This window comes from Falco punctatus, assembly GCF_963210335.1.
Source record: "Falco punctatus genome assembly, chromosome: 8".
In the NCBI taxonomy this organism is placed as follows: Eukaryota; Metazoa; Chordata; class Aves; order Falconiformes; family Falconidae; genus Falco; species Falco punctatus.
Window position 1 is genome coordinate 35,268,361 of NC_137588.1, and position 20,696 is coordinate 35,289,056.

At 38.2% G+C, this 20,696-nt stretch overlaps 1 protein-coding gene across 13 annotated transcripts in view; it reads right to left on the reverse strand.

Moving 5' to 3' along the window:
• The window catches only part of NCKAP5 (NCK associated protein 5), a 245,332-nt gene that overhangs the window by 172,974 nt on the left and 51,662 nt on the right, over positions 1 to 20,696 (reverse strand). For 12 of the 13 annotated variants that reach the window (XR_013930049.1, XR_013930050.1, XM_080399613.1 and 9 more), the window contains one exon: positions 20,546 to 20,679. Coding sequence is in view for 11 of the 13 variants with exons in the window: in XM_080399613.1 (XP_080255739.1) it covers positions 20,546 to 20,679 (134 nt within the window). In the remaining 2 variants the exon portion in view is untranslated. Of the gene's footprint in view, positions 1 to 5; positions 20,680 to 20,696 lie in introns of those variants that run through there. The other variant, XM_080399618.1, reaches the window with a different exon arrangement.

Genomic DNA, 20,696 nt, shown 5'->3' on the forward strand with positions numbered 1-20,696 from the left:
AGTACCTGCAAACAGCCTCTCTTAGCATGAAATTAAAGTCAGGCTCCTGTGAACAAGCTCTCCTGGGGACACTCCTCTTGTGCACGTTCCGGGACATTGCCAGTTCCTTTTTCTGACTTGGACAAATGACTTCTCACAAAAGGCTACTCAGGAACTGAGCTGCTTTTTAAAAAAGCATTACCGTAGCCCCACACTGTGCAGTCAGAGACTCTTCTGCATGAAGCCTTCATTACTCATACATTTCAAATCTGTTGCACAACGTACAGGACATCAAAACTAATCATTCTGTCTGGTCCTCTGTTTCAAAGTCCGCAGAGCTACTGTTTTCACTTGCTACTGGGGAAAACGGCCTTTTCTTCACCACATGTTTGCTAGTGTCTGACCTACATCATGAAGAAGAATGAATCTTCCACTAATCCACATCCTAATAGCCAGACTTTCTTAAACCCCAAACAGGAAAGCCAGGCATGTGACAAGAAGCATTATTCCTGCCCCCACCTTTTATTTAATATTCTTGCTCCTCAACTTCTTTTTCATATCCTTTTGTTCCCTTTGCAAAAATGCATCAGAGTGAATCAATGACATTTATAATAATCTACTATGTTCATAAATTACAAAGATACAATCTACTAGTACTCCATTTATCAGAAAGCTAGGTATCTCTACTGCAGCTTTTAATACAATAAACCTTTTAAATCAGCTTTAACAGAACTCAGTCAGAATGTGCTTACAGTAAGTAATATTCTGTACTGGACCTGCAACTTGTTTATTGAAATACTGTCATCTATGCCAGATCAAATTTTGAAAGCCAAAGTTATACAGTGGATTTTTTTTCTTTCCAAAGATTTTCTTCTTAAGCTGATTTGGGAGCCTACAGACAAGCGCACCAGGTAACTGGAGCTTTAATCTTCTCAATTAACAAGGAGACTGATGCTGACTGAAAACTTCATTACACTGGACAGGCATCTTTGGAAATGTGTATCAGTTATTTTTCAGTTTGGGTTGTTTTAGAAAATGTATTTGTAAAAGGTCTTGTATTATCAGTGGCATACTGGTGGTTAGATTATGCAGCTTGGAAATTCAGGTAGAAAAATAGTTTCCTGACATCCAACAACACTGTCCCCTCCCACCTACCCCATTTTTCATGTGCAATTTTAGTATTTTAATATTATTTTTTATTAAGTCAATACTGCTTAATAGGCTTGGTCAACTATTACCTCACTGTGTTTTTCAGGTAAGCATTCAATGCCTGATGAAGAACCCAATCCTATAATGCACCGTATGAAGTTCACCAGAGTCAAGATCAGGATTTCTAGTCTCAGGTATGACATTGTTTTACTGAATAGACAAAGATTTGCTTTGCAAAACACTATGAATTCCATAGACGAGAAGTTCCATGTATAAAATCTTTTATATGTGTACAACACACAAATCTGCTTTTTTTCCCCTTGTATTTTCTTCTGCTGTCTCCACATAGGATACATGAAGATGGGGACTAAAATTCCCATCTCAACGGATCTACTGGGTTATTCAGCTTTCAAGTCCCACAGCTGCACTACCCAGAATACCTCCTGATGATGCCCCAGGTACACTTGCTGCATCAGAAACCCATGCAAGTTAGGCCCATGGTGAACATGCCAACAAGGAGGCTGTAGGCAGGTGGGGGTCCGTCTCTCCCCCCAGATAACACAGGACAAGAGGAAATGGCCTCAAGTTGCCCCAGGGGAGGTCTAGATTGCAGATTAGGAAAAATTTCTTCACTGAAAGGGTGGTCAAGCATTGGAACAGGCTGCCCAGGGAGGTGGTGGAATCAACATCACTGGAGGTGTTTTAAAAATGGGTAGATACCATGTTTAGGGACATGGTTTAGTGGTGGGCCTGGCAGTCCTGGGTTAATGGTTGGACTTGATCTCAAATGTCTTCTCCAACCTAAACAATTCTATGATTCTAAAAAAATCAAGACTTTTCCCTCTTAACCCTTCACTCCACTCCTACAAAAGGATGACAAAATGAAGCCACCCCCACATCTCCCTCACCAAAAAACCACACAGACATTTATCAGGTGGCAAGCGTAACCTCTTTATGAGGTTGTTTTCTTTAAGGTGAGGAGACCAAGCTGTAAGATCCTTTTCTACTCACATCCCACTGGGGAATTTAATTTTCTTGTTGTAAAACTCCTGGGGAAGCTTTTATGTCCCTGTTCTGAACACCGTAAGTCTTGAACCATCATCAAATCTGAAATTTTGTGAGAAATATTTGGCCTTGCTTTGTTTTTGAATATGCTTTTTCAAAATTTTATTTAAAATTCTTGACAATAAGCATTTCAGTATTTGCTTCCTGACTAAGCATCACATACCTCAATTTACCATTCTTGATGCTGGAAAGGGAAACAAGACATAGAAAGCATCTTCCCTTTTCCTACTCGGTTCCCTCAGCATTGACTGCTCTGGACCCTTTTAAAGGGGAGTGAGTTGGTTGGGTTTGAGCAAAGGCATACATTTTCCATGGTACAATCATCTCCTCTGCGCATAGATCCCATTTCATAACATAACTATGCAATTTTGATTAATCACACCAGATTCAAGTGGACTGTGCTCTTTGTTTCTAATTCGTTAAAAACACAATACCAAACATACAGGACTAAATATATAAAGGGCTCTTTTTGGAGGTCCACAAGGCAGATATTTTATGAGCATACATGTACAACTACTTTGAAAGACATCAGGTCTGATGTCCTGCCACTGAGTATGAGGTTAGAAACAATGGGGTCAGTAGCCACTTGAAATATTTATATGGCTTCCATTAAATATAATCTGCCTGTGAAAGACTTGACATTTGCTTAGAGTTCATTTGTGTCTCTTCATTTGCACACATACCTTTTTTCACTAGGTAGATGGATCAGATTTGCAGCTACCCATGTTTAAGCATTTCCCATTTTATTTCTTAATGCTATATATACAATTTCACAGCAATATTAGTTAGTAAATTGTTCAGAATTCCTCTGCTTGCTTAGCTGTAAAATGTCATTATCTTCATTTAGCAGCCAACAGAGGAAACAAATCCTAAGAGATTTTGAATCATTTTCATAATCTTTTTTTTAAAGCCAACAGATTCAGATACAGAAAAACAAAGAGTGAAACATGTTTACACAAGTGTTTCTTCAGGTCAGAAACAGAAAATTTCAAGTTAAGTACAGACTGAATTATTAGGAAGAGATCATACTGTTTATTAGACTTGTATCAGCTTCTGTAACAAGCGGCAATACCAATCTTTACAAATCATCTCTATTTCCATGGACCAGGAAGGCAATGACACTATTACTACCATGAGATAATCCTTCTTCCATTTTTAAAATTAATGTATTTTTCAAATGTAGATATTAAATTTCTGAAAGTGTGATTATTTCTCCTCTAAAGCACTGCTTATCTTCCTAACATAATTTGCAGAATGTTATTTCTGCAAGAGATGCACACTCTTCATCAAAACTACTGCTGCAGCTCAAATAACCAAGCTAACTTCAAATGAGCTGGCTTAGATCCTGACCAACAGCACTGCATCAAGGAGCTCAGTGCAGGGCAGTCAATACAATATTCATCTGGGGAACAGGCAGGTTTAGAGTATACACTATAAAACCACTATTTCTGGTGCTCTGTTACTCACTGAACGCTAGTTCAGATACTTGCATGTTAGCTACCATCACAATTTGAGTTTATCTCTAAATACTCCAGTGGGAGGAGGAGTGCTATTTTCCTTTTTAATTTATCTCTGTAGCTTTACAGGTTATTAGTTAACTGTAAAAGCAACACTTGTCTTGGAAAATCAAGCAGGTATGCTCTCAGAATGCCTAAAATGTGCTCTTGTACATTCTTACTAGCTTGAGCAATAGTATGTACACACAACACATAACGGCAGATGCATTTAGAGGTTTTACTGAAAAGTGTAGAGAGAATGATACTCATCTTTTTTATTTATCCCAACGCATTTACGAAATCGACAGGAATATCATTTACAGAAAAATTAGCAATGTTTTTGGTCTGTCTGTATAGCAGAAATAAACACAATTAGCACAAGAACTGGCTAGAACTTTTTAAACTTTAAATTTATTTCAATACTGCAGACAAATTTCTGTCAGAATTACGTAAGAATATACAGAGACTAAACAAGATGCTTAACATAAAATATATTCTCATCTACTATATTTATGGGATCACAAAATCACTGGCCCAGTTCAATTTAAGCATGATAGAACAAAATCACATCCTCAAAAGAATTAGTTAACAGTCCTAATCCTTCATCTTCTAAATCCAGCCCTACCTCTCAGCCTTCATATTGTTTAATCTGAAGAGTAAAGAGGACTGTCATCTAGTTCTCTGAACAACATGATGATTAACCCTTCAAAATGAGAATGTAAGGTACAGACAGAAGATTCAAAGTGATTAAGATTCCACATCTGACACAGACAGTATTTTTAACTAGAAATGTGCCTAACCATGTAAGCTTTGCTAAACAAGAGCAAATACACAGCAAATATCAGTCTTTTCTGGATGCAAGAATTACAGTAATGGCCATTCACAAACTCAGCTGGGTGTTTTACATGAAAGAGAATCCAGATGAATGAATGAAGAATAGGTAAGAGATGACAGGAAAGGGTTCAGGGCAGCAGCAAGATAAGACCTAGAACAGATCAGGAAGGAAGACACGGGGCCATTGTAAATTCCAAGGGTGTTGGGAATTTAGCTTGTGGTTACACTGCCTGTAAGGGTATCACTAAGGAAAGCCTAAGCATTTACTCTCAAGCAAGTTACCTACAGGTGCCAGCTACATTTCCTGGAAATATTCTCCCATCAATAGTGAGCAACTAAGTTCAACATGAGGAAAAGCACCTGCTCTAGGAAGATGGCAGTAACAGACATACAATACCTGTGAAATTGGTAAGACCCATCCAAAATACATGTTCAGACCACCTATCTTCAAGAAAAATTAACTTATATTGCAACAGGCACAGGGAAGAGGCTAAAAAAGCTGGGCAAGTTTAGTAAAGCAAAGGTGGGTGGGACAGAATTAGTCTATATATTTGTAAAATGAACCTGATATAAGAACAATTTTACATAAACTGAGCAGTATTGTGTGTACTACAGATAGCAGTTCAGTACAGATGAGGCAGTTATAGCAACAGTTGGACAGAGCAGACATTCTGCAGTGGGTGTGATCAGATTATGGAATGATTATGTGCCATGATTGCTTCTGACAAAGTAAGGGTTGAAGACTCTTGACCTAATATTACGCCCTAAAATTTACGGGCAATAAATACCTGTCAAATAAGTGCAGCAAGTTAAGAAAACAGAAAGAGTGATCTTAATTACCTGATTATAATATGAATTAAAAATTATTTTCCACCACATGCACATTGTTTTGTATTTATAAGTAGATTAATATGCATATTAAAATGCCAGATTATTGGAAATGAAGACTGGGTCTTCTAGATTTAAAACATTATTAACTACTCAATAACCTTCATAAATTGGAGGGGAGGGTTCAGATGAACCTAGATAAAATAATGAAGCAGTGAGTTTTTCTCAGTGCATAGTATTTCATTTCATTAGAACTTCATCAATGCCAATACTTCTCCAGTAGCACGTGCCAACCTAATGATAAAAGGTTATTTCACATTTTTATATACTCCAGATGGCAATGATTCAGAAAGAATCTCACTCCTTAGTTCAGCAGGATTAGGAAACCTCTTACAGCAACCTCAATTGACATTTCTTATCCTGCCAGCACTACAATGGATCATGATTCATGTGTTTCACATTGCAGTTGCCAATATAATTGTCTTATTACAAACATGCTTATTGAGAAAATATATGTAGCACTGCAACAAACACCAAATATGTCACAAAATATGCATCAGAGAGCTCACAATGAAATGCAGGCAAGTCTGGAATGGCAAAATATTGCTCCTTAATTTGCAATGCTGTAAATTTCAGCAATTCAGTACATGACTAGAAGAGCTGAATGAAACCCAGAATATTTAAAGTATTTTTAAAACAAGAATACTCAAGCATGAAACTAGTGAAACCAGTGACCCTTCTTCCCTGTATATACTAAAATTGTTTTTTAGGGATCCAAGGCCTCTGTAAAACTCAAAATAAATAAGTTTCCCTCATTCTTTCTTTAACAGGCTCTACAGCAAATTCACACCAATATAACATGCTTTCCCACCACTCACTACTGCATAGGCTTAGACAAAATGAGCTCTTTTCTCTGTGAATGGCTGAGACTAAGACACAAGAACTGAATTTGATACACATTTGCCTTTTAAGGAAGACATTGACAGATTGGTTTTGGGATTTTTTTTTCTCTTCAGTTTGAGAATACAAGCATAGCAGCAGCAGACGTGTACAGTACCTGAGAAAATTAAGAAATGCTTTGTCTTGAACAGAATTCATATTCTGAGCTACACTTGCATTTGAAAAGTCAAGGAGACAGATCTCTACTGTAGACCACTTTTAACACAGATACAGTTTGATATACCATAATTATAACTGTAATTTTGAAGTTAGTCAACTTCCTGACTTTTAAATCCACTGATTACCTTGCTCTTCCTTATCTGCCTTTCAGAAAGTAGTACAAGTGGTAAGAATTTTCCAGTTTCTTACTGATTTTTTCAGTAAAAAGTAACATATGCAGAAGCTTACTGTTACTTGCTTACAATCTATACATGATCTATACATGATTAGCTTTCTTATGGTTAGTAGGTACAAGCTAGAAGGAATCTGCCAACTGAAGACAAATGGAACACAGCAATAAAACCACAATCAACTCAGTCCCTCTAAAAAGGCTTTAAGATGAAGGATGAAACCTATAGCTAAAGGCAGAACTAAGGTTACTTTCTGATCAGGTGAGACAGTGTATCAACCCATGCCACATTCATTCAATTAATAGACTCTGCAGCTTGCAAACACCGATAAGGGCACTACAACTTAATGATCTAATCTGTATTCCTAGAGAATGAAAACTTAATTCAAAACACAGTTTGCTTGGATTTCCGATGCAGGCACAATGTATGGCAGGATGTGTTTTCTCTGCTATGTACTCACATGAAAAACTGGACAATTAAATCCCACAAGTACAGAAGAACACAGAAGGATTAAAAATGCTTGCAGAAAAGGTATGTCAAGTTCTAAAATGCAGCATAACCTTTTGTACCAAAACAAGAGACTACAGAAATCTCTGTTCCCTTGCAGCGTTAAGCCTCATCTCACATCTCCTCCTAACCACTTTCCCCATGACAAATGCAACCCTTCCCTGGCATGCCGCTTCTTCCTTCCTATCTGGAATGCTGGTGAAAACCAAGAAGAGTAAAATCCCTTATCTTGAAGAAAGCAATTGAACTAGGATTCAGTTATCATGAAACAGAACGATGCAAAAGAAAAAGCTACTCCAAGATATATGTAAACGAAGAGTGTGTCTCAACAACGCAAAATACTCCGTGTTCTCTATGATGTGACTTGTTCTAAACTGCATTTGTAGTTTCCCTGCATCCTCTTGCAGCATATCTTTAGTTACCTGATTGTCACAAAAGGAGCTCATTGTTTTATGCAACACAATATTCTATTAACATATTTTGGACAATGTTTTTGGAATAACCTATCTGTAGTTATTATACTGCATGCTTGAAAGATAATGGATGCTTTCTGAAATACATATTTAAGTAATGCTATTTAATACACAATTTGACTGAAGAGTAGTATTGCCCAATTCGTAGAGTTTGAGATTATGAGGCAAGCACTGCATATGGAATTAAAACCATGTTACACTGAAACCATCATTCAAATCAATCTACATTTTCTTACAGTACCCGCAGACTGAAGCACACATTATGACCAAAGATAATCACATTAAGATTTTTGGCAATGCTTTACAATAAAAGCTATCTGAAATACTAAACAGTAATTGTTACTAAACTGTAAAAGAATCCCTATGGAGACAGGAATTATAACCGTATAGTCATATAAATTCAGCATGACTAATGGCACTGCAAAAAATACCAAGATTTTAAGCAACAACCCCCTTACAGGCAAAGCCCACAGTTAATTACTTAGGTCCATTCCTGCCATAAGCCAAATACTGTCAATTCTCATGACTGCATTTTTACTGCAGTCATCTAGCACCTTTCAGGAGCTGGTGAGGATCTAGCCCACCCATCTTCCTTATTTATTTAAATAGTTTGAATCGTGTCAGATGACTTCAAACTGTAGCATTTGTCCTTCAATGCTTTCTCCATCCTTAAGATGGGAAATGCCCCTTTGTTTCTAGGGGATGTTCCCTATGCTTGGTCTAGAGCCAAACTCAGTGAGAATCCTAAGCCTTTCCTTCAGACAGGAGTGAAGAAAGACATCACAGCTGTCCTTACTGATACTGATAGACTAATACCAAGCATCTTTTCTTTTTTAAATCCAACTTTTCCTCTAAGCAAGTTCTATTACGTGTATGAATAAGCACAAGCAACCGCCATGTGGCTGAAAAACTTCTTATGTCTTCAGGGAATAAATCCCTGAGGATGAACCTGTAGAGTATCTAGCAAAATGCAGCATCAGAGTAAGGGATGAATAATTAGAAGAACTAGGTCTTTAAGACTATACAAGAATAACAAATCCCATCCTGTTGTATCAATGTTTATCATATACTCTGAGAAGCAAAACTCAGAAATAGTTTGCACCTAATACCTTTTCAGTTTTTAATATACTCAATGCAACTTTTAATAATCATATTTGAAATGTGCTCATAGAGGAAAACACCCCCAAAAATTTTTTGATAAAATAAAAAGATTAAAACTGAAGTTGCCCTGTCCAATTTTGAGCACTGACAAATGCATGAACTGCTGCATAGCCTATTACATTAGAACAATACTGTGGAATAATTACAAGTTCTAAGATAAAATTAAAATTACCGTAATAATTCTCCTGTGAAACAATCCAATATATGCAGACTACAAATTGCTACTAGGCTGAAAAAATGTATTACCACCTCAAGTCAGGCAGATAAATTATTCTATTTCCATTAGTTAGTGTAGGTACTTAAGAGGTTATGCAGATCAGGATAACAAACTGCTTATATTTACATATTATTTGTTGGTCACATTTAAAGACCAGCTCTTTACTTGCACACCAGCATTAGAAAGCCAGCTATGCAAACTGTGAGTAAAGATATGATTCTACAAAAGCTTCTCACTGACATGAGAAAAAGCCCCAGCCTATAGGTACCCACCTTTGGATACAACTGGCAGTATCAAGTTGGGACATCTTTGTGCCTGTTTTCCTATGCTTGTGCCTGTACCATTTCCTTTAGACAACTTTAGAGAAAACCTTTTCCTCCTCACTGCCTCATACACACATGAAGAACATAAAATCTTGCTTTGAAATCTAGACAAAACAAAGGATTCCCCTATTATTCTACTCAGGGAGATAACATTCAGGATTTCATGTTCTTATCCTCTGTACCACAAATCTGTACATCTGTACTATTTAAGGCACCAAGGTCCTCAAAGGTACCTGAAGCACTCCTTCTGCCCTTAACGACAGCAGAAGGCACACCAGTATCTTAAATAGGCTAAGCACTTTTCTGGATCAGGTTTTATCTGCTTGCAATTAGAATGGGAGTGTAGGCTCCCCATTTCAGTTTGTTGTAAAATTGTAAAGGTAAAGCTTAGATGCAGTCAACCAATGAACCTTTGAAGATTCCAGTCATGCTCATAAAAGAGAAGTATCACTATCAAGATCATTTGGTTTTATGTTCAGCTTTTTAAGCATAGTATTCCCTCATGGTTTAATTTGCTCTGTACCTACCACCATCAATCTGAATATACACCACTGCCCATTAATGATACATTTACAGTTTATAACACAAGTTTTATAGTACAGGAAAATTATTAATACAAGCGACCTCAAGCATTTAACAGAAAAAGAACCACAAAAACGGTGATCATAAACTCATGTTTCTCTCTGATCCATTAGTAAAGAGAAACAGTCTATAATCTGCAAATCACATATCAGATGGCTTTTAAGTATAGGTTTACAATCATACAACAAAAGGAACCACAAGTGTGATAGGATCAGTAAACTAAAATGGGATAAATCCATGTTATCTGGGTAGTTACCTCAATCTAATAATGGAATCAAAGGAACAGTCTTACCTAACATTATACATATGGATTTTAAAAATGTGTGTCTTGTTGACTTCCCAAAAGAACTGCTCACTTTGAAGAAATTGGTCTCAAAGTGTGGACAGCATGTTTATGCCTGGCATGAGTATACCTAAGACCACCAGCTGTGAAAGGCACATGCAATGGAGGTTTCAAAACCTTCCTGTCATTTCCATTTCATATTCTTTCCCTTCCCAGAAAGGGCTAATTAGTAAAAGGTGCCACTGTACAACACCACAGGGAAAGGGAAGACTTTAAAGAGAGACTGAGTCATTGTGTTGATGTAGAAAACTCTGGTACACAATCCTGTAGCTCAATCCAGATCAATGCTTTTTAAAACAGCTTTTACCAGAGTCATCCATGCCAGACCCTAAGGTAACATCTGTTCTTTTCCAGCTTTCTTACTGCCTGTTCTCCTTAACTAGTTTAACTTCTCTAATAATTTTACTGGGACATAATTTCCATTTACACAGATCCCTTGGATTTACTGGGTTTAAAAATGTAAATGCCAATGCTGTTTCAAAAATTACTCCCCACAGTACAGTCTACTCTAAGGACTTTATCACCACATTGTCCTTCCCTCACAGCTATTTCCTCCATTTCCTTTTTAATATTCTTTTGCTATACAAATATTATGAAATGAGGATAATTTTTTTAGAAGATAAAGGTACACATACAATCTGAAGTAGGGAATTTTTCCAGGTTCAGGTTCAGAAAGATGGAAATGTTTTTTTCACATGAATAAACTAAATTTTGAAGACTTCTACCAAAATCAAAAAGAAAACTCCATCTTATTTGTTTTGGTAGGAAACACGGCAGAAATAATTACTGGTATTTTTAAAAGCACTCGGTTATATAAAAGGCTGCCTTTGCTGAAACAACAGGCTTCAAGAGTGGTGTCAATGCCAGAATTTTGAGTTTTTTGATCATGGGTCAGTCTACACAACACCAGGCCTGCTGGCAACAGACGTGGTTCACCTGTCTCAAAGACAGTAAAGGATCTTTGTCCAGGAGTTAGCAGGGCTCACGGAAAGAGCTTTAAACTAAATTGGAAGGGAGAAAGCAATAAACCCAGGCTTACTAGAGATAACCCTGGGGATAGTACACCAGTGTTTGAGGGACAGTGTGCTAGCGAGGTCCTTCAGTTTGCCATCCCAGCGGAGGCAGGGTGCAGAGACCCATGCAGCAGCAAAGATGCAGGGACAACTGATGTGTGAAAAACCACAGAAGCACCCGAGAACAGTCACACAGGAATTGGGGCTTATCCCCTCCAAAAAGGTGGTGGGATCAACAGCCCAACTGAAGTGCATCTACACCAGTGCACGCAGCATGGGCAACAAACAGGAGGAGCTGGAAGTCACTGTGCAGCAGGAAAACTGTGACATAGTTGCCATCACGGAGGCACGGTGGGATGGCTCGCACAGCTGGAGTGCTGCAATGGATGGCTGTCAACTCTTCGGAAGGGACAGGCAAGGGAGGAGGCGGTAGCCCTCTGTGCTAGGGAGTGTTTTGATTGTCTAGAGCTTAACGATGATGACGACGGGGTTGAGTGTTTATGGGTAAGAATCGGGGAAGGCCAACAAGGCAGATACCATGGTGGGAGTCTGTTACAGACCACCCCATCAGGATGAAGAGGCAGAGAAGATATTCTGTAAGCAGCTGGGAGAAGTCTCACAACTGCTGGCCCTTGTTCTCCCAGGGGACGTCAGCTTAGCAGCTCTCTGCTGGCAATACAATACAGCAGAGAGGAACAGTCTCGGGCGTTCCATGAATGTATGGAAGAACCTCCTGACACAGCTGGTGGGCGAGCCAGCTAGGGAGGGCGCCCCACTGGACCTGTTTGTGAACAGGGAAGGGCTTGTGGGTGATGTGTTGGCTGGAGGCTGTCTTGGGCACAGCAATCACAAAACAGTAAGAGTTCTGGATTCTTGGGGGAGTAAGGAGGGGGGTCAGCAGAACAGCTGCCTTGGACTTCTGGAGGGCAGACTGTGGCCTGTCTAGGAGCCTGGCTGACAGAGTCCCCTGGGAGGCTGCCCTGAAGGGCAAAGGAGTCCAGGAAGGCTGGACGTTCTTCAGGAAGGAAATCTTAATGGTGCAGGAGCAAGCCAATCCCATGCACCAGAAGATGAGCCAGCAGGGAAGAAGACTGGCCTGGCTGAACAGAGCTTTGGCTGGAACTGGGGGGAAAAGGAGAGTTTATGTCCTTTGGAAGAAGGGGCAGGCAACGCTGGAGGGCTACAGGGATGTTGTGAGGTTGCACAGGGAGAAAATTAGAGAGGCCAAAGGCCAGCTAGAACATAGTGTTGGACTTGGCAGTGCCAGGCTAATGGTTGATTTTAAAGGTCTTTTCCAACCTAAACAATTATGTAATTCTGTGATTCTATACCTCCAAATAAAAAGGTGACCTAAGTATAAAGGAGTTTGGTCTTCTACATAGCAGGGTAATTGTGGCAAGCTATGAAGAAAAAGTGACGATGACCTTACAGTGTAATCAGGGCAGGTTTTTCCTGAAAAAAATTTACTCAGAATTAAGAATACAATGTTAAAGGAAAGCATTTTAAAAGATGTTCTATCAGATCACACCTAATTAATATCAAATGCCTTGGCTTCAGGGAAAAAATAAACTAAAGAAAAACAAATGAGTTTCTGCTGATCTTTGCAATCTTTTTCTGGCAGATCTGCTGATCCTTCTGCTGGTCCTTGGAATTAAGGTATCTATCATGTCTAGGAAAGGAATCTTTTTATTAAATATGTGAAGGAATGTGGTGGGGTTGAATAGTCTCTTTACCTTATATGGCACGAAAGCATTGCAGAATAGCACATGACACATCAGTGACTTTCCTGATTTTCCAAATTTGAAAGAAACCAAACTGTGGGAAATTCCACAGGAAAGAAACAGTCAGTATTACCTTTGCATGTTCCACTGCAATTTTAAAAAGACATCTATAAGAACAGCAAACCAGCAGTAAGTAACAGATGTCTTCCTAACAGCCACAGGTCCTATCTACCTTGGAAACATCTTACCATACATAACTGCATGTCCCTTCTGCAGGAACACTACTCAGTAATAGAACTTACTCCTATATCAGCACTGTCCTTCCATAAACCTAAACATGCTTTACAATGGAGAATTATCTGTAGCTAGAAATACCTGCAAACATATACCTATTATTGTGCAAAATAAAATGCACACAGCTGTGAACTTCAACAGGTACAGGATTTCATGGTACATAAACATCAAACATGAACCTCAATCTCTTTAAACAGCTGCAGCAAAGGAGTCTGCAAACTCACCAAAACGCAGTTTTCACTGTCCTCCAACATAAAAAGGGTCTGTAAACCCAATGACTACATCTGCACAGGGATCCCTGCTCTTACCCTCAAGCACAATATTATTTGGTACATGCTTCCAAGAGCTTCCTACAACATCCATGGGGACTTCTCACTTTGGAAATGAAGCAGTCATATAACAGGAGAGATGATGGATATAACACATACCACACACTATGTAGTACAGAAAGGTTCTGTACAGGAGTGCAGAGAATATTCAAGCCGTCTTCCTAGTACAAAAAATAATGCATGGAAGGGATTATATGCTGTGTGTGGACCTGTATATGGGCATTGGTAACCTACTGTTAAATTGTAGTGAAAATGTTGATATATTATTTTTATGTTAGTCTCTATCTTGTATGTTTTAAAAACAGGGTAAACCAAAGGATTATGCTGCAATCTAGTACTACTTTGGTGCTAATCTAGTACATTATGCAAAAGAAAAAAAATATTATATACTATCAAATTGTAGTGCTAGCTGGAACAGAGGAAGCAGAGTATCATTTCATGCTCTGATAAATCAGTAAAAGACAATAAATGCAACCTTCCAGAAATACAAGTATGACACACACCATCAGCATATAAATAAATACAAACCAAACTCAGGATTTTCTGAGCACACAGATAGCTGTGTTTTTGTCTGTGGAAGATAAAAATCACCCATTCCCCTGGACCCCTTGAAAGAAGCTTTCAGCGAGTAAGAGCTGCCATGAAACACCGACACATGATTTACAAATATGTCAGGGCAGTGAAATAGGCCTGGCTTTTAATGTAGCCTCAGCCCCTGAAGAGTCCACAGAAGATCAGGAACTCGGTGTAGTTCTATGTGCATCTTTAATAATGCCTGAAGCAAAGCACTCCATTGCCCTCTAAAAGTGTTACGCAAATCAACATACGTCATACAATACAGCTGCTATAACTCCTGGTCCTTAAATGACCTCTGTGTTTCAAACTCACTAGTTCTTCACTTCTCCGCAGTCACTCTAACCTCTTTACTTTTGTTCTTTCTCAGCTTCTCTATGAAAATACGTATTTCAACATGATGGTTTCTAACATGAGAATAAGAACTGTAGTTTCTGAAGAAAACTGAGATAACACATTCTTTGAAGATGTTTCTCATGTGTATGTACTTTCAAAACCACCTTATCCATACACAGAAAAAAATAAGCTTGGTATGAAAGATTACAGAACTACTTTTTCTTCTTCAGACAACAGGAGAACAGCATATTCAGTTCAGCGTAGCCTGGGAACTGAGTGGGGTCAAAATCCATATACAACTTGTGGCAACCTCCTCTTTGGACTTAAATTTCATGGATTTAATAAAACCATTCCTTTATTTTCTGCCAGACAAAAGCTATTCACAGAAAAGCTCCTTGACCTTACTCAAAATAGTGCTTGACATTTCTGAGCAACAATTAGAGATGAAATATGTACCTAAGTGTCATACATGCACATAAATAAAACACTGATATATTCACTCCATCAGCATTAATCTAAAAGAAACTTCATTCTTTTATTCTGTCAATTCTAATCAAAAGACAAGATCAATATCCTAAGCATTAGGTCAAAGCCCTAGGAAAACAGCATTCACACCACATCCTGAGGCTCACCAAGCCCAAGAGCCAAGCAGCCCTCCAGTGAAAGCACTTTGCCCAGCACACAGTCGCAGCTCCAGAACTGGTGCCTGCGAAGCAGGCATCAGTCCCATCTCCTTTAACTTCCCACACTCCAGAGAGACCTCCCAGCACTCAGAGACCCCAGTGGGAGGGACCACATGCTGATGCAGGAGAAATGTGTGAGGAGGAAGGAGTGGAAGAGAAGAAGTGTTTTGAATTGATCACAACAGCTCCCACCCCAATTCTGCTGCCTGCTGTGTGGCTCAGGGAAGGGGGTAGAAGAGTCAGGAACAAAGGAATGAAGTTGAGCCTGGGAAGAAGGGAGAGGTGGGACAAGGTGGTATTAGGTTTGTCTTTTTTTCTTACTATTCTGTACTATTTTTAATTGGCAATACATTAATCTTCCCCAAGTTGGGTTTGCTTTCCCCTTGATAGTAATTGCGTTATCCCCCAGTCCTTATTTCAACCTGTGAGAGTTTTTTTCTTATTATTTTCTCTCCCAGTCCTGCTGAGGAGGGTGAATGAGAGAGTGGCTGGATGGGCACCTGCCAGCCAGCCAAGGTCAACCTACCACAACGATGGAAATCTTGTAGTCAGCAGCAAAACAGGAAGTGTACAAGTGAGATACCCACCAGAGACGCAGAACTTTCAAGTCAGTAAGTTGTGGTTTATATTTATTCACTAGTTTTTGTAACATTTCACAGTCACATCTAATAAAATCTGGCAGTATCAAAAAACATAGGGCAGGATGATAAGGTCAGCTTTTGATATAAACTCTACCTTTGTGACAATCTGCCTCCCGCAATAACCCTACATACAGGCCATACAGGGAGGATGATGGGAAATTACTGCAGAACTACACAAAAGAGAACCGTAGACAGCTCTTCCTGTAATCATCCTCCGAGACAAGGAGTGAATTCCCACATGGTATTTTACTCATCCCTGCTATGACAGAAACAAAGGAATACCACCAATGGCTGCCAGGAGAGTGTTTTATTCTCCTCAGAAACTAGATTAAAATGTTATTAATGGTTTAAATTGGCATTCAATGGACATTAGACAAACTGACCAACCACAGGGGCTACTGAGGTGTTGCACTGGTTTATACTTCCAGACATGGTCTCTGTCATATATGGATTACCAGTCATGGCAGGAAAGCTACTGTAGTGCAAGCAGGCGGTGACCCCTAGATCAAGCACATTAGAAATTACGATGTGATGGTGCAACATCAACATGCTGATGTAATGCAAAAAATCTCTTTTATCACAGCTGCTAGGAAAACAGTTATCATTTCCACTCACCTGTTGACAATCCAGAATGGAGCAAGGGGAATTAACAACAATTGGAGAAAACCATGTAGGATGTGCTTAAACCAACAACCATGCAGTCCCTTTTATGCAAACTGTTATCGGATTTGTAGCAGTCATTTTTCCCCTTGTCAGAAGTGACAGGCTTAACCCTATGGTCAATATTAATGTGAGACGAATGCTGAAATACAATCTAATGAGAACTGCACTCATCCCATTCGCAGGACCCTGGCAGATCAAACAAGGACCATTTCCTACTTTTCCAATAACATCCATTCTTAAAAGCCTGAGGCAGTTTTCCAGTCACAGTCATTGTTACCTATAAACAACATCATCTTAACTGAAAGAATTTTTGAAATTTACCCAAAGGGGATTTAAGATTTGATACTAGCCTCTTCAATTACTGTTTACAGATATACTCTACAATACTGTGTTTATTGAACTGGTTTCATTTAGACCAAAATAGCAATCAAAATAACTTAAGTAAAGCTACCTCTTTTACTGCTTTACCGTTTAATCGCAGTTTGGAGTCACATGTACTATATGCACTCAACAGACAACAATTTCTATTGCTTACTGATGTACAGCAGAGAAATGTAATCATATTATATTGTGTGTATTAGTGTGCTTTTTAGAGTGATACTATAAATTACACCTACTGCTTTGGGCAGGGTTGTTGCATTTCTGTTCCTACTCTTGTAGGAAGATGCTTAAAGTATGAAAAGCACAGCTGAAACCAAGAACAAGGAGGTACATGAGACACAGTGGATTTTCTTCTCTGATGCCCAAGAAGTTCAAGGAGGAATAATGTTAAACTGTGAGAAAGCAAAAAAAACCCTGCAATCCAAACCCAGAAAAACGAACAAACAAAAAACAAACAAAAAAAAAGAATTAACCTAATTTCCTCCAGAGCTGGATAAAGAGGCAGCAGGCATAATACGAACCTAAATGGCGACTCACCATGACACTTGGCCACAATCAACATGGGAAACTCAGATTGCATGACACTGTCTTGGAAGAAACTGGGCTGACGGGTATTTAGAGGGTTAGTCTTCATGCATCTGAGCAACACTCATCTATATACTGCTATGCCAAAAAGGGCCTTAGAGAATTTAACACAACAGCTGCAGCAAAATAACAGTGGTTTTGAGAAAGAAAACATCAAGGATTTTGATTTTGAGGTATAATATCACCTCAAGGTGATATTATACTAAGGCAATGCAAAAATAACTGCATCCAACTACAATGTAAAATCAGCTTTAGCATTAAATGGTTTTCCTGCAGGATCTTTCCACACCTTAAATATATTAATCTCCAATAAAATTAGAAAACAAATTTAAACCTACATGGATACATCACTATACAATTCTGGAAAAGAAATTTGGCTTTTAAAGCTCTCTCTCCTTCTACAGCAACTGTCACATATTTATCAAACTATCCACTGTGTCACTTTAAGGCTCTGCCAGATTTATACAGATGTTAAGAAAAAGAACTTTGATTTATTTCAGACTCCTAGCCTGGAATATTGCTTACCTGGTAAGAACAGAAACGTCAGTCAATAAAAAAAAAACACCTTGCACTCTGAAGTCCTCAATCTCAACCTATATGCTTATATGACAGACTAAAGTTTTTCACACAATTTCAGATAGGAACAGGCAGCTTTCTTCCCCTGATTAAAAAGATCAGCTTACAGCTTTCCACAAACCATTATGTTTCTTTCTTTCAAAGATGCATAGAAAATCTTTTGAGATGCAAAGAAACATCCTCCAAATCATAGTTTAACCTACTGTTCTGCATGTCTATGCAGGAATGTCTATGTAAATCCATTTAGTTCAGGAATCGCCTATATTTAAAACGCTATAATACATGTTCTTACTTTAGTCTTATCTACATCTGAAATCCAGAATGTATGGGCCCGAAGTATTACTTTCTAGCCATCTTCTTCCAAAGTAATTGCACTGTGCTTGATTTTAACATCTTCTCCCATCACCACCTGTCTTGTCCCACTTAATTGTTCTCAAATTGAGGAAAAAGTCTCAAATTCTTCAAACAATACATAATCTCTAAGCAGCACAAGATTATCCAGGTGCCAGTTTCATTACTCGTTCAAGCAGGGTAATAAGAAATACACTTGTTCAGGGAGAAAGTCTGTTTGTGTAAGCAAGTATCTTAATATTCTACTAAACGTAAGAAAAAATAACCTCTAATATTCATCATAACAAACATAATGTTTTAAAAGCAAATGAAGCATTTAAGTGATGCATTCTCTTCCTAGCATCTGGTCTACACTATAATAAAATCATGGCCCAATGAAGCCAACACCAGTTTTCATCATTGGTAATAACAGGGCCAACCAAGGTGCCGTTAATGAAAAGTGATATTTAAGTTTGCCTTCAAGCAGTATAGCTAACATGCAGACAGCCTTAAAAAGAACACAGTACTGATTTAGGAGGCATTCACCTTTATCTAAATCAGAGGTAGAAAAAAAAAAAAAAAAAGAGACAAACAACTTTAATCCAAAGAACTTGCATGCCTCTGCTTCTTGATAGATCAGAGCAAGCAAATAGTAACGGAAGAAAAAGAATGGATTAATTTGAAGATAGTAGACTTCAGGGATCCTAACTAATATAATAGTCATTCTTTTCAGAAGGACTGTAAAAGCGATTCAGACTACTGCAGATTCACAGGAATAATGAAGGGTTATCCTGAAAAGATCTGAATATGCAACAGTTAAAATTTTATCAAGTTATTTGGCGCGTTACTCTGGAAATGGGCTTCCCTTCACCCCTTCTTTTCTTAATCATGGCTCCAACATCTTCCAAGTTTATTCAAAGGCTTCTAGTTATTGTAACAATAATACTATTCTACAATCAGAACCTCAGGAAATTCTTCAATAAACAAAGATTAATACATAATAGATCAAAATATTCTAACCAAGAAGACCTATAGGGTGGAATTATTTTGTGTATATTAGTTAGGGAGTCACATCAGAATAAGTAAAAATTGAAATCAAACATCATAGAACAACAACAGAAAACTTAAAAAGAAATACCCTTAGCATTTCTAGGGAAAGAATTTCAGACTTACTTGAACACTTTGCTAGTTTTTTAAAATTTGAAGAGTATTAATGGAAATTTTCCAAAAACAAAATAAAAAATCAGGACAAATTTTATTATTGCTATTAATGGCTTTTGCAGCGTTGCCTAGAAACTCAATTTCAGATCAGATGAGCAGCATGGCACACTGAGGGAGAAAATCCACAAAAAATGCCCAACACAGAAACCCCTAAAACCTACAATGAAAATGACCAAAGAAAAAAACCCTCCCCACAGCTTGTTTTCACCATATTAAACTGAACTTGGACTTCTCAGTGATGCAGGGGCCTGAGGGAACAAGTTAATATTCAGCCTTCATGGAAAATATACAACATAAAATTCCATTGTCTCTTTTGATTTTGTTTTGATTGTTTTGTTTCTGTTGATGTGAAAAAAACAATAAAAAATTCTATTTGATGTACAAGATCTCATCATGCACCATGAAAACAACACATAAGTCAAATCCTTACTGTCATCATATGAATGGTTTGTCTTAAATCCCAGTTCTAAGACGATTCCCTTATAAGTGGAGCTCTGTTCTAGTACAAAGTCAGTGCAGGAGGAGAACTGACACGTGTCCAAACAGGATGATTATCCACCTGGTAAAAGGCATCACTTTTTCTCCCCTTTATTCAGATTGATCAAACTCATTCTTGTTGGTAAGCAGAAATTAACAACCAAATATTGACTTACCAATGACATACACTTTTGAGAAGTGAAGACCTCTAATTAGAAAATTATTGAGAAACAATTGCAAGATGTTTAGAAAGGAAAATTTTCACCATTACATAGAATGATGGTGTAAGCCTTTTAAGTTTTACAGGATGCTAATGATCATTTACTGAAAAGCCTGTTACGTTTACAGGATTTCAGAGGGAGAGCAATTTCTGCCTTAGATTCCATCCACTCAAGTTATTAATAGGTTTGATCAATCTTTTTTCACCGAAGTATGTTCTTACCATATTTTGAACATAGTTTACTTATGCAACATACCTGGAAAACTGTTCTTGCAGCCCACGCATCTGAGCTCTGCTACGCTCCGACTCCAGGGTCACCTCCCGTAATCTTTTTTCACTCTCAAGTCTCAAATGTCTTTCTTCCTCCAACTCATGTATCAGCTTCTCACGCTGAAAAACCATAAAAA